At 55.6% G+C, this 18,588-nt stretch overlaps 1 protein-coding gene across 11 annotated transcripts in view; it reads left to right on the top strand.

The window, feature by feature from the left end:
* COBL (cordon-bleu WH2 repeat protein) overlaps positions 1–18,588 on the top strand; it is a 153,642-nt gene that overhangs the window by 39,207 nt on the left and 95,847 nt on the right. For 6 of the 11 annotated variants that reach the window (XM_074358638.1, XM_074358635.1, XM_074358629.1 and 3 more), the window contains exons 1-2: positions 12,767–12,895; positions 13,824–13,946. The exons of 2 other annotated variants lie outside the window; for them this stretch is intronic. In XM_074358638.1, the coding sequence (XP_074214739.1) occupies positions 13,855–13,946 (92 nt within the window). In that variant the 5' untranslated portion in view covers positions 12,767–12,895; positions 13,824–13,854. 3 more of the 11 variants (XM_074358632.1, XM_074358634.1, XM_074358633.1) reach the window with 3 other exon arrangements.

Below are 18,588 nucleotides of genomic sequence, written 5' to 3'. Positions count from 1 at the left end.
CCATTTCCCCATTGGGCTGGGGGCCGCCCGGCTCCGGGACTCTCTGGGTCCCAGACGTCAAGTCTCCCCTGGGCTGCCAGAGCTGTGAGTCTTTGACCCCGGTGGCCCGATCTTGGGAGCTGGCCTGAGAATTGCCGACCCTGCTGGCCTCGGAGGACCACCAGGATGCTGAAACGGGGACCTGTGACTGTCACACCTGGGAAAACATAAAGAAACGTCAGAGGAGGTACCGAGCTGTAGAGGAACCGTGCCTGGATTTCCTGGGCGGCCGTGAGGAGTGCCACCCCTTGTCATGGGGCACAGGGCCACCGTCCCCGGCCTTTTCATGGGACGTCAGTGTAGACGCAAAAGCTGGGGCTCACCTGCCAGGGACTGAGAGCGCTCCGTGCGGCCTGGGGCTGGGAGGAGACACGCCTCACGCCTCCGAGCTTCCCAGCCCCGCGGTTGAAATAACGTGCCTGTCTGTCTGTCTATCCGTCCATCTATCCATCCATCTATCCATCTGTCTATCTATCTATATTTTTGTCTATGTCTATCTTTCTGTCTATCCTTCCATCTAGCCATCTGTCTGTCTGTCTGTCTATTCGTATCGGCGGCGGCCCGCGGCTCCCTTTACCCAGAGCGCCCTCGTTTTTGGTGCAGCGGCGGCGTTGCACCGTGTGGCCCCGTCGTGGTTCATTTACGCAGCTTCCTGGGGATGGATGTTGGGTCCCCCTGGGACGGGCAGGTCCCCGCAGAAGTGCCTTGTGTCCTTGTCCTCCCCTTTCCTGCACTTTGATTCTGGGAATCTGGGAATCTGGGGAAGCTGTGATTTAGACCCAGGAAGCATCGTAAGGCGGCCAGATGGACCCGAGCTGGAGTCCTGGCTCCGGCCCTTCCTGTTATGTTGTCATTTGTCAGGGAACAAATCTCAGTCTCAGCTTCATCTTTTATAGAAACGGGAGCAACACACCCCCTCTGTGGGCTGTGATGAGGCTGAAATGAGGTGCCGGGTACCAGTGCCCCCCCCCCACGCATGGGGCTTACTCACAGGTGGCCTCCCCAGACATCGCCGGTCTCCCTCCCTGGTTTGTGGTGGGGACAGTGCTGATGTCAACGTGCTTCCGGAAAGGGAATCATTACAGAATGCTTAGCCGTTGCCAGAAAGGTGTTCAGTGACAGCAGGATTGTGTCACCACCCGCCGTCCGTGTGTACGACCCAACCAAACCAGTCTGGCCGGTTGTCTCCTGGCCCTGCACCCTGTAGACGGGCTCCGGGAGCTGAAACCTGGTGGCCACACCTGGGGATTCCCCTCCCTCCCAGGTCCCGGAGTTTCAGCCTAGACACAGGTGGCCACTCATGCGGGACCTCCGGCCACTGTGTGAAGACGTTTTGGCCAGTCTACCCAGCAAAAAAAATTTTTTAAAAAGAAACTGTTTCTTCTTGCCGTTATGAACCATTTTTCCCAACTTGTTCCTGGCATCCGCTTCCTTCACCCTTAATGCTGACACCTCCAGACAGCTGGTAACCATGCAGAAGTCTCAACGGCATGGTTTGCGTGCCTGATTTGAGACCCTGCTCTGGGCAGGGAAGGGGGTGACACGGGCCTGTCTCATGGGAAGTCAGAGCATAGGGCGGCCGGATGGTTAACCTCTGCAAATCTTAAACTCCCAGATGTATCTCCCCCCACCTCCTTTAGCACATATATAAAAATTGGAGCTCGGTCGCTTTGAATCTGATTCTGCTTTTCCTTTTTACTCTGGCCGCTGGGAAGCTCAGCAGTAGAGAGATGCAAGGGACGGGCATCCAGTACCAAACTTACCCTCATTTAGGATGTGTTCTTCTGGGCATCCCATCCCCTCGTAAGGTCCTGTGTGTGTGATGTACGCAGTGTAACAAGAAGGGTAGAGCCGTCAAGGGGAAGCTTAGCTCTGCTGGTTCCTGTGTGTGGACTCCCAGGTCTATGGAAAGCAGTCATCTCTCACTTTACACAGTCACTTAGGGAAATGCAATCTTACACAGGGAGTGTTTCTGAGTCAGACACGGCTCATCAGAACACCTGCTGTCCCCTTGACGGTGGGGACCTCCCTCAGGTCTCATCTCCGCTGAGATCTCACTTCCGGGCTCCTCACTGGGGAGGGTCTACTGGCCCCACCCCACCCCCGCCCCAGGATGGTCATGAGTGCAGAACTCACTGGAAACTAGCTGTGTTCCGGCCCGGGGCTGATCAGAAGTTTTCCAGGGGATTCCAACGTCTGCGCCAACACGCACAGCCACATTGGTGTGGTCACTTCCTTTCCATCATGTTTTAAAACTGGCCACTGCCTCTGAGTCAGGGGCTTTTCTGACACACAAAGCGTCGCCTGTGGCCCTGCGAGTTCCCTTCCAAAGGTCCTGAGAAAAGCCTGGCTCTCTGTGCCTCCGTTGCAGCCCTTGGGGTCACGCAAGTGTACATTTAGACGGAGAATGCGCATTTGTTCCGAGCCGTGGCAAGTGGTACCCGGGGCGATCTGCAGCGGGAGGGAGTCGGTGTGAATGCCTGGAGTCTTGGGCCCCCGGGAACACTCCCGTCTTTGTCCTCGGACCCGCTGGACAGCTGCCACTCCGCGCGACATGGAATCCGGGGGTCTCGGTGGAGCTGCCCAGCTTTCCAAAACACGTCTCAGAAATCCGTTCCACTGCAGGTGCGTCCGAGCAGCCGCCAGGCCCTGGGTGGAGAGATGGCCACACCCCGGCCCTGGGGTCCGGGCCCCTGGCTGTGTGAGGGCCGTGCTGTGTGCACCGCGCGCTCTGCAGGAGCCCAGGGGACAGACCGGGGCGGGTCAGCTGAGTGACCCTGGCTGAGTGACATTACCGCCTGGACTGGTGGTGTCCCCAGATCGGTGTGGGGACAATTGTGCCTGCCACGATGTGCGGTGGGTTTCATGAGATGATGTGCAGTTTCATGAGATGCTGTGCAGCCGGCCAGGCACACTGGCAGCCCTTCCCTGCCCCGGGGACCTGTGGGTCCTTCGTCCTCACTGCAGGGAGGAGGACCCAGCAGGACGGTCTTCCCCAGAACAGGCCCCACCCTCTTGAAGGTTCTCTTCCCGGGCTGAGCGCCTGCCGGCTCCGACTTCTGCTCCAGCCTCTCGGAGACGGAGCCCTCCCTCCGCGTCCCTGGTCAGCTGGTCTACCCACAGGTGCACGCAGGCTGGATGGTGCCACTTACTATTTCTGCTGTCCGGCCCGCGGTACCTTGTAAAGAGGGGACGTGGGAAAGCCCGCAGCATGGCCGTGCGGCTCTCTTCCCGGAGAGGGATGCATAAGAGGCCACATGAATTGGCTGAGTGCTTATTAAACACCCAGGCCAGTCTTACAAATGTTTTTTTTTTTTCCCCCAGCCCTCACAACACCTATATGAGGTAGCTGGGATTATCTGTCTTTTAATTTCATTTGTGCATCTTTTTATTTATTTTTTTAATGGAGGTGCCGGGGATGGAACCCAGGACCTCGTGCACGCTAAGCACACGCTCCACCCCTGAGCGACACCCTCCCCTCCCTGGTGCATCTTACGTACTTATTTTTAGGCAAAGCAGTCTGGCAAATGCTGGATAACAGGGTCAGAAACAGAAAAAAATATTCAGATTGGATCAGGCTTCCCAAGGCCGCTGTGCTTCAGTTTCTTCTTAGTTTTAAGACATTCAGGGTTCGAGAGGCAGGGTCTTCTTGAGCGCAAGCCATCCGTTCTGCTTGTTTGGCCCTTGAAGTAAACCTTTCTCTGCTAGAAAGAGAAAGAGAGAGAAAGAGAGAACGAGAGAGGAAGGAAGGAAGGAAGGAAAGAAAAGGAAGGAAGGAAGGAAGGAAGGAAGGAGAAGGAAGGAAGGAAGGAAAGAAAAGGAAGGAAGGAAGGAAAGAAAAGGAAGGAAGGAAGGAAGGAAAGAAAAGGAAGGAAGGAAGAAAAGAAAGAAAGAAAGGAAGGAGGAAAGGAAGGGAGGGAAGGAAGGAAGAAAGGAGGAAAGGAAGGGAGGGAAGGAAGGAAGGAAGGAGGAAAGGAAGGGAGGGAAGGAAGGAAGGAAGGAGGAAAGGAAGGGAGGGAAGGAAGGAAGGAAGGAAAGAGAAGAGAAGAAACACACGTTTGGCCGACAGCTTGAACTTTCCACGGAGCCCTTTTTAATTAAGTGGGGGCAGCTGTATCTATGGAGATGGAAGTCAGTATCTGGTACTAATCTTTTCAGTCTGGCTAGTGCTTCTCAGTGTTTCCCAAGGACAGAGGACGTGTGAAACCAGCCACGTTTACCGGGGCCTGAGGAAATCACGAGAAAGTGTAGAACCAGTCGAGGTCAGCCTCCCGAGGGCGGGTGAGTGGCCCCACCTTACACGGGCCCCGGAGAGGTCAGGTGGTGGCTTTGGTGTCTGTGGAACGGACAGGGTCGCAGGGCTGTCCCCACCTGGCTGGCAGGCTCATGAGGACCCACTAGGGCACTTTCTGGAGAATTCTAGGCAGGCAGAGCTCCTCGAATCTGACCCAGGAGGGCCGTGGTTTCTCAAAGAACGGGAGGGGGGAGTGGGGGCGGGGTGGGGGGGGAGGCGGGAGACCCTAAGTTGCACGTGGGTGCTGTTAGCGCTGAATTTGAGCTTGGACCGTGCATCCTGATTTGGCTGAGATCCATTTGCACATTAGCTTGTTGAAGATCTTTTTTTTTTTTTGGTTTGTTTCTGTCTCCGTTTATGATAAATTAACAGCATATTTCCCCTTATATACAACTTTGCATTCAGTTCCCAATTTGACACAAATGGGGCTTGATCCCATCAAGGAAGGGTACCAGCTTAATCACCAGAAAATCATGTGTCTCCTTGTCCTGTCCTTTTCCTGCAACAAAAAAAAAAAAAAAAAAAAAGGAGATCCCCAGTCTGACGTCTTCTACTCAAGTTAGTTTGCATCAGCCAAAAAAATAAAAAATAAAAAATTGAAAGGGGGAAAAAATCATTGTGAACTGACATGGTGCAATTTCCAGAAATCATTGTGAAATGAAAAAAGCACACGGGAGCTACTGATGGCACGCCCCCTTTTGTGCAAGACATACAGGGAAATGAAAATACACGGGTGTTGGCTTTCTTTGCAAAAAAATTAACAGAAGGATGGAGGTAACACAGGGATGAAGAGGATAACGCGAAAATAGGAGCGAGACTTCCTGAATGCTCCTTTTTGCGTGGTTGTGATTCTCAGCCACAGAGTGTTTTGCGTATTCAGAAAACAAAGATGGGGGGAAAAACAATATCAAAGTTGAACCCAAATAATCGTGTGAAGTTGACACCACCGCCCAGAATAAAGACTTCATCCTGATCATTTTTGAACAGACTTTGCCGACTTCTGTGAAATGCATTTTAAGGACAAAAGAATGAGGTGGCAAAGAGCTTCGAGCTTTACCTAGTTCAGTTCTAACCAGTAACAATGTTGCTTCTGTAATTCTGAGATGGTTTTGTAGATTTCGAGGTGATTGTGATGATTGTACAGGATGGCGCGAAGGACTCAAGCATGTGGATGTGACTGGACGCGGGAGCTGTCACTGTGGGAGGAGGGGCCACGTGAGCTCGGAACGTTCACTCTGCAAAAACAGCGATGGCCTTTGCAGCTTTTACACCACGTAGATGCTTAGAGAAACAGCTTATTACAGATGTTGAGCAGGGTAATTCGGGGCACCCTGAGGGGAATTCAGGGTGGAGGAAAACTTAGCTCGCTGAGATGAATACCAAAGGGATGACGTCCATAAATTCGTACCCTTGTGGCTTCCCCTACACAGCACAGCACTCAGATGTTTAATCGGACGTGTCTGCTTTTGCGATGAGCGGTAATCTTTCGATGTTCAACTACGTGGCTTTTTCCCCCAGCAAAAAAAAAAAAAAAAAAACCACACACACACACATTAAAAAAAAAACTTTTGGTCTTTTTTCAGTGGTAATTCACGTGATTCAAATGATTGGCATCATTTCAGTGGGTCCATTATGGCCAGAACTGACCTCGCCAGTTACCTTCTGGAGCAGCGCAGATTTCCAGAGATCCAGTTTGGAAAGGTCAAGGGGAAGGACACCCATGTCCCCAGAAATGACCTCACTTATGGGAGGCAGAAGAGAGAAAGTCTCTTCCAAGGCGCGTGTCATGGATGCTCCGTGAGAGCCCCTGCCCCGGCCGTCCAGCTGGCCCCCTTCATACACTTTCCTCAAAATAATAATAATCATTAACGCACCATCTCTTCCATCTGGCCAGCCAGTTCTCTTTCAAAGTTTCGAATTTAAAAAGTGCATCCCAATTCCATTTATTCCTTGTTAGGGGGAAGCCCGGGAGATCTGCTACCCCAGGCAGTTTTGACAGCCGGGAGGGCACGAAGAGTGGGTCACCTGCCGGGTCCCGGGGGCAGGGAGGCTGAGGTCCGGAAGGGACGGGGCCAGCGGAGTTCAGCTGGCTTCTCGGGGCCAGTTTCCGGTCTGGACCAGGAGGGCTGCGCAGTGCGATGAGCCCCGCACCTTTTAGGAGAGACGGGTGGTGAGGACAGGGGGATAAAGGCTGCGCCGTTTCATTGAAATAAAGAAAAATTCTTGTGAGATGGCGGAAGTCGCCTGTCTGCAGGCAGTGGCTCTTGGCTGCGTTTTTGAGGGGATGGATGAAGCGTTCGCATGGGAGGAGATTTGGGGGGGGGCTGTTCTAGTAGAACCAGAGATGCTCATTGGAGTTCAGAAGTGCTTCCCTTGCTAGAAGGGCCTCAGAGAAGGGGTGGCAGGTTGAGTCACCGTGATGCACTGAGTCAGCGTTGTCTTTGGCTGGATCTCCATTTCCAAGGGACTAGTTCACAGTCCTGGCGGGAGGGACGGTGGGGTGGCTGGAAGAGAGAGCCTGGGAGCTTCGGCGCGGAGTACGTATGAGTCACAGCCCAGCCCTGCCGTCCTCCCGGGCACGGGCACCATGACCCCCTGTGCCCTGTGGCTCACATCTTATGATGCAAAAGCCTTGACAACCCCCAAAACCACCTCCTCTGCCCGCCAGCTGTTTCGGGGGGACGCTCAAATTCCCCTTTTCCCAGCTCACCAGTGCAGCCCTCTATTTTGTCATTTCAGAATGATCATTAGAAATAGAAACGAGCCGTCTGCGTAAATAACCGCATTTGTACAAAACTTGGAAAGACACTTGCAAGTAAGGAGGTCTGTTTCTGATGGGTAGGGACCGCCCTCAAGTTGAAGAGATCAGTCTTACAGCCACAGGAAGGCTGGCTTTTCCTGCATAAATGTCCAACTGCTTCTGCCGTCGGCATTGAATGCACCTTCTCCGGGTGGTTTGGACGTCTGACCACCAGGATCTGAAGGCGCAGCGCTGCGCCAGGCTAGGGGTGTGGGCTGGCTGCTGTGTCCCGTCCCTCCTGGGGCTGACGGCTGGGCAGCTGGGCTGGACCGCGTGCCCGGGGTGAGGTTCATCCATGGAGCTGCAGGGAGTGACCTGTGACGGAGAGGATGGGGGCACAGAAATGCTGGCAGGGCGAGCTGTGGTTTGGTGCATTTATAGTGTTGCCAGTGGGTGGCGTCACAACAGGTGCCCAGGACACCTCAGTCTGCGGAGGGCCGCCGGGGACACGGAGGGGGTGGCCCTGCTGGGAGCCAAACGGCTGTGGCCATTTGTCATCCTGGTTCAAGCATATAGTAAACGACTCTCTTCTCCATCTGTTCCTTTGATTCGAAGTAGGAAATTTAGATGCTCAATTCGCCTTTCTGTGTTAAGACGAACATGTTTCGTGGTGGTTTTAAATTCACGGGGTCATCAGAAGACGTGCAAACTCTTTTCTAAGTGCCACGGGGTGTTTTTTAGTCCTTTTTGCTTAAAAATAAGTGACTCATGCAGGCCACGGGGTGCAATTCATAGCTGTCTGATTTTTGTATCAGCGGAGACCTCCGTCCAATTGAAAGTGATGCCTTTGGACAATAGGCTACTTCGACTGCAGTAATTTCCTTGCAGAATTACAATCCACGGGCAGGATTTGCCTCGAATCGAACTTGGTTTTTATAATTTAATAATGTCGACAATAGTAGTTTGAAAATACCAGCATATAGTGCCCTGTGGTTGACGTATTTATGACATACGGTTTTGCAAAGTGTCACATCCCTTAATCGCATGCTTTTCTTTTGTTGTTATAAAATAATAGTGTAACATTGTTATACAATAACATTGTAACATCGTTATAAATAACATTGTAACATTGTTATAAAATAACATTATAACATTGTTGTAAAATAACAAAAATGTATTATCGTTTGTAACAGTTAAGTGTCTGTCTTATCACCCCATAAGCGTCTTGATCTGGGACCACAAATTACAGGATGATTGATGTCACAGACCACCTGGAAAATTCCTTGTACATGGCGGCCCCCAATACCTGTTTACTGAATGTATTGAAGTTTTATTTAGAATTTTATATTCTTTTTTATGGGGGGGGGGAATAATTCGGTTTATTTACTTATTTATTCATTATTATTATTATTATTTTTAATGGAGATGCTGGGGATTGAACCCAGGACCTTGTGCATGCTAAGCCCACCTTCTACCCCCAAGCTGTACCCTCCTCCCCTGGTTTTTAAAAAATTTTTAATGAGTTTAAAACTTTTTCTAATGAGTTTAAAAAAACCAAAAGGAGAATCGTATTTTGTGATGTATGAAAATGATGCGAAGTTCAGCGTTCAGTGTCCACAAAGGAAATCTGATCGGACCACAGGTCGCCCCCCTCGGCCGTTTCCAGCTCCCCACCCAGGCCTGACCATCAGCTTCACTTCAATCCTATAAACAACCTCGAGGGCGTCAGTAACAGTAAAGTAATTCTGGGGCGATAAGTGCTGAGTGTTTATTGCCCTAGTTTCTAGGATCGTTTCTTTAATAAGTTGATTTCATTTTTTAATCAAAAGCATGTTCTTAAAAAAATGAATAGTTGGAGGCAGCCTCAGGGAACCCCTGGGTAGGGGCGCCCCCAGAGTCGGGGGGGACTGGGGAAGAGGTGTGGCTTCTCCTGCCTGGGAACCCTTGATGGAAGAAGGATTTCCTGCGGGGATTTTTAGGGACCAGGCAGAGATGCAGGGGAGCAGGAGAGGCAGGGGTGGGTATCGGGGTGGTGTGAGGTCCTGGGCTGCAGCATGGCAGGTAGGGGGCTGGGGAGGGGGCCACTGGATGCACCCCAAACTGGATCCTTCAGTAAGAAGCACAAAAAAGACTGGCTGGCGTCAGTTCAGAGCTGACCTGTTTCCCCCTCCTTTGCTTTAACTGCACAGATACAGCATTTCAGTCTGCAGAGGGGTGTGGTGTGAGTGTGCCCCTCAGTGGCTGTCCCCTCCTGGCCCCCTCTCTCTGCACCTGCAGCCCCGCGGGGGCAGGACCGCGGGGTTCTCACCAGCCCATCGTGTCGGCCTTCCAGCTCCTGTCCCGCCCCATGAAAGTGAGAAGAAACCAAGATTTTTTTTTTTTATTTTTATTTTTTCCCAAGGATAAGAAATCTCCTGGGAAGCTGAGCTGGAGGGCTACCCTTGTGAGAGCTGGCGGGGGACAAAGAATGACTGTGGTGTGGGTTACAGCTAGTCCGCCCCAGGGGTGCTGCTCTGACAAGGGGCTTTTACAGGGAAAACGAGAAATCCGCCCCCTCTGCTTTGAGCGGCTTTCCCTGGAAGTCGCATTTGCTGAAGGCGTCTTAGGAAAAACCCAGGCAGGGGCAGGGGACCAGGCTTGGGAGGGGGCTGAAGAGAAGGGACCATGGAGAGGTCCAGCTGTGCGGGAGGCCGTCCTGGCCACTGTCGGCTGTCCGCTTCTCCTGCCTCACCCCCCCTGTGGTCCCGGAGGGGAGTCCCCCGGGTGGGGTCCAGCCTGGCCGGCCTGAGGTGTCAACAGAGGCATCTGTGACATCAGCCGTCCCCTCCCGGGGCTGCACGCCCAGGCCCCAGCAGACCACCTGTGGCTTTCCAGCAGAAGATGACCTTCAAGGCTTCGAGAACCTAAATCTTCCCTGGGGACCTGGTCATTACCTACACCACCATGTAAATATGGCCCTAACACATCTTTTGTTTTCTTTCCTAACATGTTCCTGTTTCTGATTAAACAGTAGCTCTTGGAATATTCCCCCTGAACATTGATTTCCGCCCCCCCCCACCAAGGTGTCGGATAAAATACAACAATAATTCTCTATTTTGGGGCGATGTCACATTCAGATTTCAAAAGCCAGCGACGAAAATCTGGCAGCTGTATGGCATAATTTTTTACAATTTTTTTCCATAAAATTCTACAAATTTTTCTACTTTATACGTAAAAAAAAAAATAGTAAAGGGGCTAACTGATCTGAATTTTATTTAGGTGTATTGAGCTCAGCAGAGTTTACATGTGAATTCAGCTGGGTTTTTTTTCCCTTAGCTGAATGTGTTTTTCAGTATTACTGCTAGCTGAGTTTTTAAGCGACTTCTGTAAATTTTCCGTGTAACTTTTCTGTTGAACGTGGGAGGGAACGCTGTCTATTGACACATCGTGGTGAGGACGTGGACAAATGTGCCGCTTTATTTGCTAGAAATCTTTTTTCTTATCAGTAGGTTAGAATTAAGCTGAAAAACACGTGAATTTTTTTTTTTTTAATTTAAGTAGAATCAGTTTACAATGCAGTGTCAGTTTCCGGTGCACAGCACAATGCTTCAGTCATATGTGAATATATATTTTTGTTTTCATACTCTTTTTCACTATAGAAAAACACGTGAAGTTCTCACTTTTAAGACCCCTTAACGGGTTCCAGGTGGCTTTGCTGGGGGCTGGGGACACGCAGGCCGGGCTCTGGGGATTGGCAGGTGGATTCTGGCTGCAGGGATGGGGAACACCGCCGAGCACTGTGTCATAAAGGACTTCAGGCGCCGCGCTGAGCGTTTTTTTGTTTGTTTGTTTTTTTGTTTTTTTTTTTTTGCATCTTCATTTCTGTTTTGCTTTGCAAGAAGCAAACAGCAAGGGGTGGTGGTTGCCAGCAGTGGGAGGAAGCGGGTATCCCCCGGGCCTGCTCGGAGCGGCCGGGGGCAGGCCGGGGGCTGAGCCGGCAGAGGGTTGGTACCCACGCAGCGCACAGGACAGAACGGGGGGCTTCCCCGCCAGCTCCTCCTGGCCACCCTGAGTCCGGAAGTGGCCCCAGGCCGGGGAAGGACTGCGATGGGGCTGGCGACCTGTGGGGCTGGTGGACAACAATAGTGAATAAACCCAAAGGCTACTTTGGTTGACCTCAAACGCGTGTTAGCTCCCGGAGAAGCCCGAACGACCTCCCTGCGCCTCGGGGTGGGAACGCTCCCCGAATCGGGCTGGAGGCCGAGCCGGGTGCAAGGCGGGCTTGTCTCCTGGGCGCATCCGAGTGCCAGATGCCTGGGTCACTTTGTTCTACATGCCAGGCCCGTCACCTGGGAGGAGGCGTCTCTGTTCCTCTCTTGAGATGGGGAACGTGCACCCAGGGGGCTCCCACCCCGGCGCCCCGAGGCCTTTTCGGGCGTGGGCTAACACCGCCAAGCAAGAAGCAGGGTCGCTGGCCGATCGTGAGCTGCTTTGTGCAGGGGGGGGCAAGTCCCTGGGGTTTTCAAGTCCTGCTCACCAGGAGGGCAGGCCGGGTGTCTGCAGAGCAGCCCTCCCCGCCCCACCAGCACCCCTGCTCCCGTCCTTGGGGGCTGCCCCCCCCTCCTCCACCTGATCAGTCCAGCCTCTCCCTGGGCTGGAGGAATGACTGTGCACGTCTCAAAAGAGTCTCCTTTCTCTGCCTGGCATGTGTAATGCTGCAATTCCTCCACATCTGACTCCCCCATGCGAACAGGGGCTGAGTTTTCTCATTGCAGCTCCCCCCCCCCCCGCCCTCCCGGTGAGGCCTCTGAACCCCACAGTGGCTTCTCTGCGGCGGAGGGTGGGTCCCACCTGGTCTCTGTGGAGCTGGTAACCCTAAGCTTGTTTTCTGTGTCTGTGAGTCTGAGTCCCTGCTTTGTAAGTAAGTTCATTTGTGTCATATTTTTTTAGACCCCACGATGTGAGCGATATCGAATGGTGTCTGTCTTTCTTCTTCCGGCTGACTTCACTGATGCCCTGTTCTTGTCACATGCTCCTGGGTGTCCTCTGTCTCTCAAAGAGGGGCTCCCAGATTGCAGACCCTCCAGCCAGGCTCTGCCCCTGGGAGCCTGGGAGCAATCCCGGGAGACGGGCGGACGGACAGCCTTGCAAGGCCAGACCTCAGAGACTCCCTTTCAAGCGTCTGGCTTTGCGCTGAGGGGGCGTGATTGCTCCCTGGAAATCACAGACTTGCAATAAGAATTCCGGTGCTCACTCCAGTTTCCGATCTGGTGTTGCAGGTGGATGGGGGTCGGGGGCTAAAGGCAGGTCTGAGTCAGATACTCTCTGAGCAGGAGGAGTATGGGGGCTGGGGACTAGCTCAGTGGCATAAGGGACCTCCCCCCGACCCTGCCCAGTGCTGGGTGGACGGTTCAGGACAGCAGATGACCTGACACCCAGGGAGCCTGTGTAATCGGCGTGGTGTTATCCCGCGTTCTCTGTTTTGAACTCTCCGGTCAGAGGTGCCTGGGAAGCAGGCTGGCCTCGCCCACAGCTCCGTGGCCCCGGGGCGTGCAGGTCTGAAGGCCGGATGGGCGGTCCCAGCAGAGCCCGCAAGCTCCCGGCTCGGGTTTCTGCAGCCCGGGGATCCACTGGGAGGCCCAGGCCCTATTTTGAGAAACAGTTCAAAGGACGGTTCTCAAGTGTCATATTTTCCAAGGAGAATTAAAGGCACCCAGCGCTCAGCTCTCAGCCCAGAAAAGGTCCACGTGGAAACATGCCACCCCTCGGCCTCTGCTTCTGCCTGTGTCTTCCCGTCTTCGTCCCCTGCTGGTTTTTACTGAAGGTGTCTCTGAAAATAAAACGTGAGCCTTAACAAAGCGCCATTTCTTTTGACCTGTAGGCCGTGGGAATTCTGCCTATTAACAGAGGCAGAAGTCAGACCGGGAGGTGGCTGCGTTGGCGGTGGCCCATGCACGCTTTAGCTGTTTCCAGAGCCCGTCTGCAGTTTGTCGTGGTGGGGGGGGACTTCCCGACTGAAACGGAGGGGAAGGAATACTCAGGTGCGGACATCGGACACCCCCCGGGCCACGCCAGGCATGGGGACCTTGCTTCGGGGACTTAGTGGCCCCCAGTGAAGGCCGCTGGGTTCGCTTCCCTGAGAAATTCTCCGAGCCCTGCTCCCTCCCGGTCGGTCGGCTGCCGGCTGCTGCGCTGGGAGCGGCTGGTCAGATTTCAGTGCTTTTCAGTTACTTACAACCCAGCGCATTTCAGAGGGGGCGGGGCCGCCTCCTCGCTGGCTGATTGCTCTGCCTTTTTTTTAAATCTCAGGATTCCCGCCCGTCTCACTCTTCTGTTTTTTTTTTTTTTTCACACTTTGCTAGAAGGAACTTTAATACCCGCCTGCTCCCTTTTTCTCCCACTGAAGGGAGAAAAAGAAAAACAAATAAACACCAGATGGTGTGGCTCGTTGAAAGCCTCACGCTCTGCCTGTGGCGGGAGGTGTGTGGATATTTCGCGGCCCTTGCCAGCTCCAGTTTTCCTGGAGGAAAATTCCAGGCTTTTTGCCGTAGGTCTTTTGAGCTAAAATCAGTGCTCATTTGCCCAGCGTGTCTCCTTGAAGGCTTGATGCAAAACCATGGAGATTCCTGTCACCGCCCATAGCGAGACATCTCACATCCTCCCCTAAGATGTGGTTAAACCATTAAAAAATTTTTGTTTTAATGTTTGCAAACTTTCATGCTCCCACATTCAGTCGCTCAACGGCCGTTTTGTGTCTTATTTTCTCGGAAGGTGCTTGTGTGACAGACCGTTGGCCGTTTCCATGGTGACGTGTGCTGTAACGGACTCCTGGTCACCTCCGTTAATTGTCTGTCATTTGTCGCTTTCATCAGTGACCTGGCGCACAGCTTCCCTGTGAGTTTCCTGGGCTGTGGCCACTCATGGCCAAACAGCCCAGGAAGAAATTCCATACACATTTAGGAGAAAGTCGTAAAAATCTGTGGGTTTTTTTTTGTTTTTTTGTTTTGTTTTGTTTTTCCCAGGGGAAATCAGTGTAGCCGTGCTGTGAAACCTGGGTTTGGGGATGTGCTGGGCGGTGCCAGGTTGCTGCTGGGCTCAGCTGTGCGGACCCTCCGTGTGTGGCTTCTCCCCGGTCCTTCCACAACCATCGCCGGGGTGGTGAAGACGAGGATGTGCGGCCCATTTGTGGGATGGGTCGGACTCTGTTTGTGTGGTATCATATGCATCCATCAGCGGATGTCGGATTCTGGCCTGGAGCCCGGTAGCACCCACCTGCCCCAGGGGCTGGGGCTTCCCACCAGCCGGCCTGCAGGCGGGCAGCCCCAGCCAGCCCCGTTCCCACCTCGTGAGCCAGCAAACTGGCATTGCTCTGTGTCCTGAAGGCTCCCCCGGCCCCAGGGACCTGTGCCATGACACTCCCAGTCATCACCAGGCCTGCAGACCCACAGCTGCCCCCAGCCCGGCCCTACGTGTGGTCCTCTGGTTTGGGGAGGAGAGCCAACCTCCAGATGGGGAGGGCGGACACCATGATGCCCCGACCAGCCTGACATGCCCGCCCTGCCGACCAGTCCTTCCTGTTGACCTCGGGTCTTCTCTTTAAGAAGCCGAGAGGGACGGCATTCCCTCTGTGTGAGGACTTGCAGGGCCCTCTAGCGTCCCCCCGGGGATGGGGTCCCGGCCTCGGCTGAGACGGCGCGGCCGTGTGGGGACGGGCGGTTCCGTCCCACGCTGCGTGAGGAGGGTGACCAGCTGCAGGCTCCGGTGTCGGGTGCTGCGCGTGGGTTTGGGAAGAGAGCGCTGTGTCTTTACGGGATCCTGGTCTCCCCGCAGGGCAGATGAGGAATTGGGGGCTGCAGGAGGTCGGGTGGCTGCACCGAGCTGGGTCACTCGCTGGTGCGCGGTGTTGCTGATGTGTGAACCTGGACGGCGTCACTCTGTGTCGCTCCTCGGGGGGCCCCTCCCCACTCACCCCTTTGCGACCCACGTCCCCAGTCAAGTTCTGTGACTTTCCTTCACGACCTCCCCCACCGGGCACTGGTCGGCTCACTGGCGAGGGACTCACAGATCACATCGGCGCTGGGTGTTTGCAGGGGGAGCCCCGCCCGTGTGCAGAGGACCGGGGCCCGGGTAGACGCAGTGCGGGCGATACGGGGGCCTGCTGGAGGCAGCCCTGGGGTCCAGGCGCTGCAGGTGGCGACGTTTGGGGGTGACCCAGCTGGCAGTGGGGACCGCTCAGGCATTCGCTCCAGGGGGGCGGTTGGATGGAGTGTCCTTGAAGAGGATTCATCTCGGCCGATGGAGACGGGACTCAAAAGGTGCTGCCGGGACAGACGGTGGAGGAGACGCCTTCGCGTCCAGTAAGAGCCCAGGAGAGAGGGGATGATGGGCTGAGTAATGACGGGGCAGGGGCGGCGGGAAGGAGGGGACAGGTGGAGCCTGGCAGAGGTGGAACTTGACATCGGCATTGGAGGGGGAGGTAAGGGGAGGAGGGAGGAGGAGGTAAGGGGGAGGAGGGGGAGGAAAGGGAGTAAGGGAGGAGGTAACGGGGGAGGGGAGGAGGGGGAGGTAAGGGGGGAGGAGGGGGAGGAGGAGGTAAGGGGGAGGGGGAGGAGGTAAGAGGGGAGGGGGAGGAGGTAAGGGAGGGGGAGGTAAGGGGGGAGGAGGGGGAGGAAAGAGGGAGGAGGGGGAGGTAAGGGGGAGGAGGGGGAGGTAAGGGGGGAGGAGGGGGAGGAGGAGGTAAGGGGGAGGGGGAGGAGGTAAGAGGGGAGGGGGAGGAGGTAAGGGAGGGGGAGGTAAGGGGGGAGGAGGGGAGGTAAGGGGGAGGAGGGGGAGGAAAGGGAGTAAGGGAGGAGGTAACGGGGGAGGGGAGGAGGGGGAGGTAAGGGGGGAGGAGGGGGAGGAGGAGGTAAGGGGGAGGGGGAGGAGGTAAGAGGGGAGGGGGAGGAGGTAAGGGAGGGGGAGGAAGGGGGGAGGAGGGGGAGGAAAGAGGGAGGAGGGGGAGGTAAGGGGGAGGAGGGGGAGGTAAGGGGGGAGGAGGGGGAGGAGGAGGTAAGGGGGAGGGGGAGGAGGTAAGAGGGGAGGGGGAGGAGGTAAGGGAGGGGGAGGTAAGGGGGGAGGAGGGGAGGTAAGGGGGAGGAGGGGGAGGAAAGGGAGTAAGGGAGGAGGTAACGGGGGAGGGGAGGAGGGGGAGGTAAGGGGGGAGGAGGGGGAGGAGGAGGTAAGGGGGAGGGGGAGGAGGTAAGAGGGGAGGGGGAGGAGGTAAGGGAGGGGGAGGTAAGGGGGGAGGAGGGGGAGGAAAGAGGGAGGAGGGGGAGGTAAGGGGGAGGAGGGGGAGGTAAGGGGGAGGAGGGGGAGGAGGAGGTAAGGGAGGGGGAGGTAAGGGGGGAGGAAGGGGAGGAGGGGGAGGAAAGAGGGAGGAGGGGGAGGTAAGGGGGGAGGAGGGGGAGGTAAGGGGGAGGAGGGGGAGGAGGAGGTAAGGGGGAGGGGGAGGAGGTAAGAGGGGAGGGGGAGGAGGTAAGGGAGGGGGAGGTAAGGGGGGAGGAGGGGGAGGAAAGAGGGAGGAGGGGGAGGAAAGAGGGAGGAGGGGGAGGTAAGGGGGGAGGAGGGGGAGGTAAGGGGGAGGAGGGGGAGGAGGAGATGACAGGGAGGCAGGAAACGGGGAAGCACTGATGGAAGGAGGAGGCGTGTTGCACAGGGGAGACTCCAGCAGAGTCCAGCAGGTGGTGGGAGCAGTGAGGCAGTGACAGGTGTGGGTGTGGCCTCCCCGCAGTGAGGACATGGGGACCACTGGTGTCTTCCTGGGGGCGGCAGCACACGCCTTGCCTCCTTGGGGCTGTGCGGGGCCACCGTCATACCTCGCCACTGGCAGAGGGAGGTCCGCCAGAACTCGGGGGGCTGCAGGTAACTGAGGGGACGTTACGGAGCAGACCGTGGGGTCCAGGAGGGGAAGGGTGTTGTCCTGGTGGCCAGGTCACTTCATCCCCAAGCCTGCTGCGCCCTCACTGGGCGCCCCCGGCCCTTGGCTCAGATGAGAGCCGGTTCGCCTTGTCTGTCTGGCTGGACGCTTTGTCATCCCTGGACGGTGTTACTGGTAGAAACTGCACATGGCCTTCAAGCCCGAAGACAACGCGCCTCTGAGCGCAGAGCTGGGGAGGCGGGGAGAAAAGGAAAAGCAAAACCCTTCAGCCGAAGAAGGTGCCAGATCGCGCCTGGGAGGAGGCGAGAGCTGCTCCCTGCAGATCCAGCAAAGCACTTGGCTGCACGGGGTGGTTGGCCACGTCAAAGGCCTGAGCGGTGCCTCGACGAATATTAATCACACCTCTCGCCCAGCGCACTCCAGCGATGCGCAGCCGGGCTCTCCGGAGAAGGCGCTGGGCGTGCTTGGTGGTGCAGAGGCGGGCTGTCGCCGGGCGTCCTTGTTCAGGATGCCGCTCTGCGCTCCCTCCCTGATGCATCTCCCTCCTCGTGGTTCGGTTTCTGGATCATGAGGTCTGAGACGTGGACCGCGCGGACGGCGGGGAGCACGCCGGCCGGCCCGTGCGGGCATCGGCGCTCCGGGCTCGCTTGGGAGGAAACCCTGCCTCGCTCGCTTGCTCGCTTGCTCGGGCGGCGCGTTGATGAGTAAGTCACTAGGCTGGTCGGATCGGTGGCCTCGGCGGGTCCTCCGGGCGCCGCTTCAGCTCCGCGCTCGCATCCTGGGAAACTCGGGGACCGGCTTCTTGTCTTGAGCTCCCGAGACCAATCTGGCCACCAGAGTCCCTCCAGGCGAGGGCGGGGACAGCTCGGGATGTGTGCGGACCTGGCCAGCTGGTTTGGGAACCTAAGTCTTCTCTGATCTCTCTCACTTCGTTTGCTGAGGATGTTCAAACCCAGTCACGCAGAGATGCCTGTGTTATGGCAGGGAGGGAACCTTTTTCTAGAACATCTAACGATCTGACTCCGGGTTTTATCTGATCCTTGCAGCCTGAGCTGCCCTGCTGGGCTTTAGCGTGGAGGCTTTGCCGACGGAACGGGCCACACCGACGGGCTCTGTCTTAACTTGCTGGGAGCCGGCCAGTTCTCAAGTGTCCCTCTCTGAGTATTTGCGTGGTGGCTGCTCACCCAGGCCGGCGTTTGGAGTCGGGTGAGTGTCACGGATGGCTTCTGTCACGACGTCCTGGAGAATCCCATCACGAGCGCGAACCTTTCCGTGTTGAATTACTGCGAGGTTCCCCGGCCCCGGGTGGCGAATGTGAGATTCTCTCTGGGTTGGTTTTGGAGGCGTCGGCCACGCAGGTGAGCTTTTCGCCGGCTTCTCCTCTGCGCTCGTGGAGACAGGAGGCTCCTTTGTCCTCATGAATAAACCTGCTTGGGGAAGGGAGGGCACAGCTCAGGGGCAGAGCGTGTGCTTAGCGCACACCGGATCCTGGGTTCCATCCCCAATCCCTCCATCAAAAAATAAATAAGTAAAAAAAGTTGAATTACCTCCCCCTGCAAAAAAATAAATAAATAAACTTGCCAATAATGATCAAAACCGTTACAACAGCGCTGCCCGGGG

The sequence above is a fragment of the Camelus bactrianus genome, chromosome 36 (assembly GCF_048773025.1).
Source record: "Camelus bactrianus isolate YW-2024 breed Bactrian camel chromosome 36, ASM4877302v1, whole genome shotgun sequence".
NCBI classification, from domain to species: Eukaryota; Metazoa; Chordata; class Mammalia; order Artiodactyla; family Camelidae; genus Camelus; species Camelus bactrianus.
Note: the sequence above shows the minus strand (reverse complement) of the source record. Positions and strands in the feature narration are given on the sequence as shown.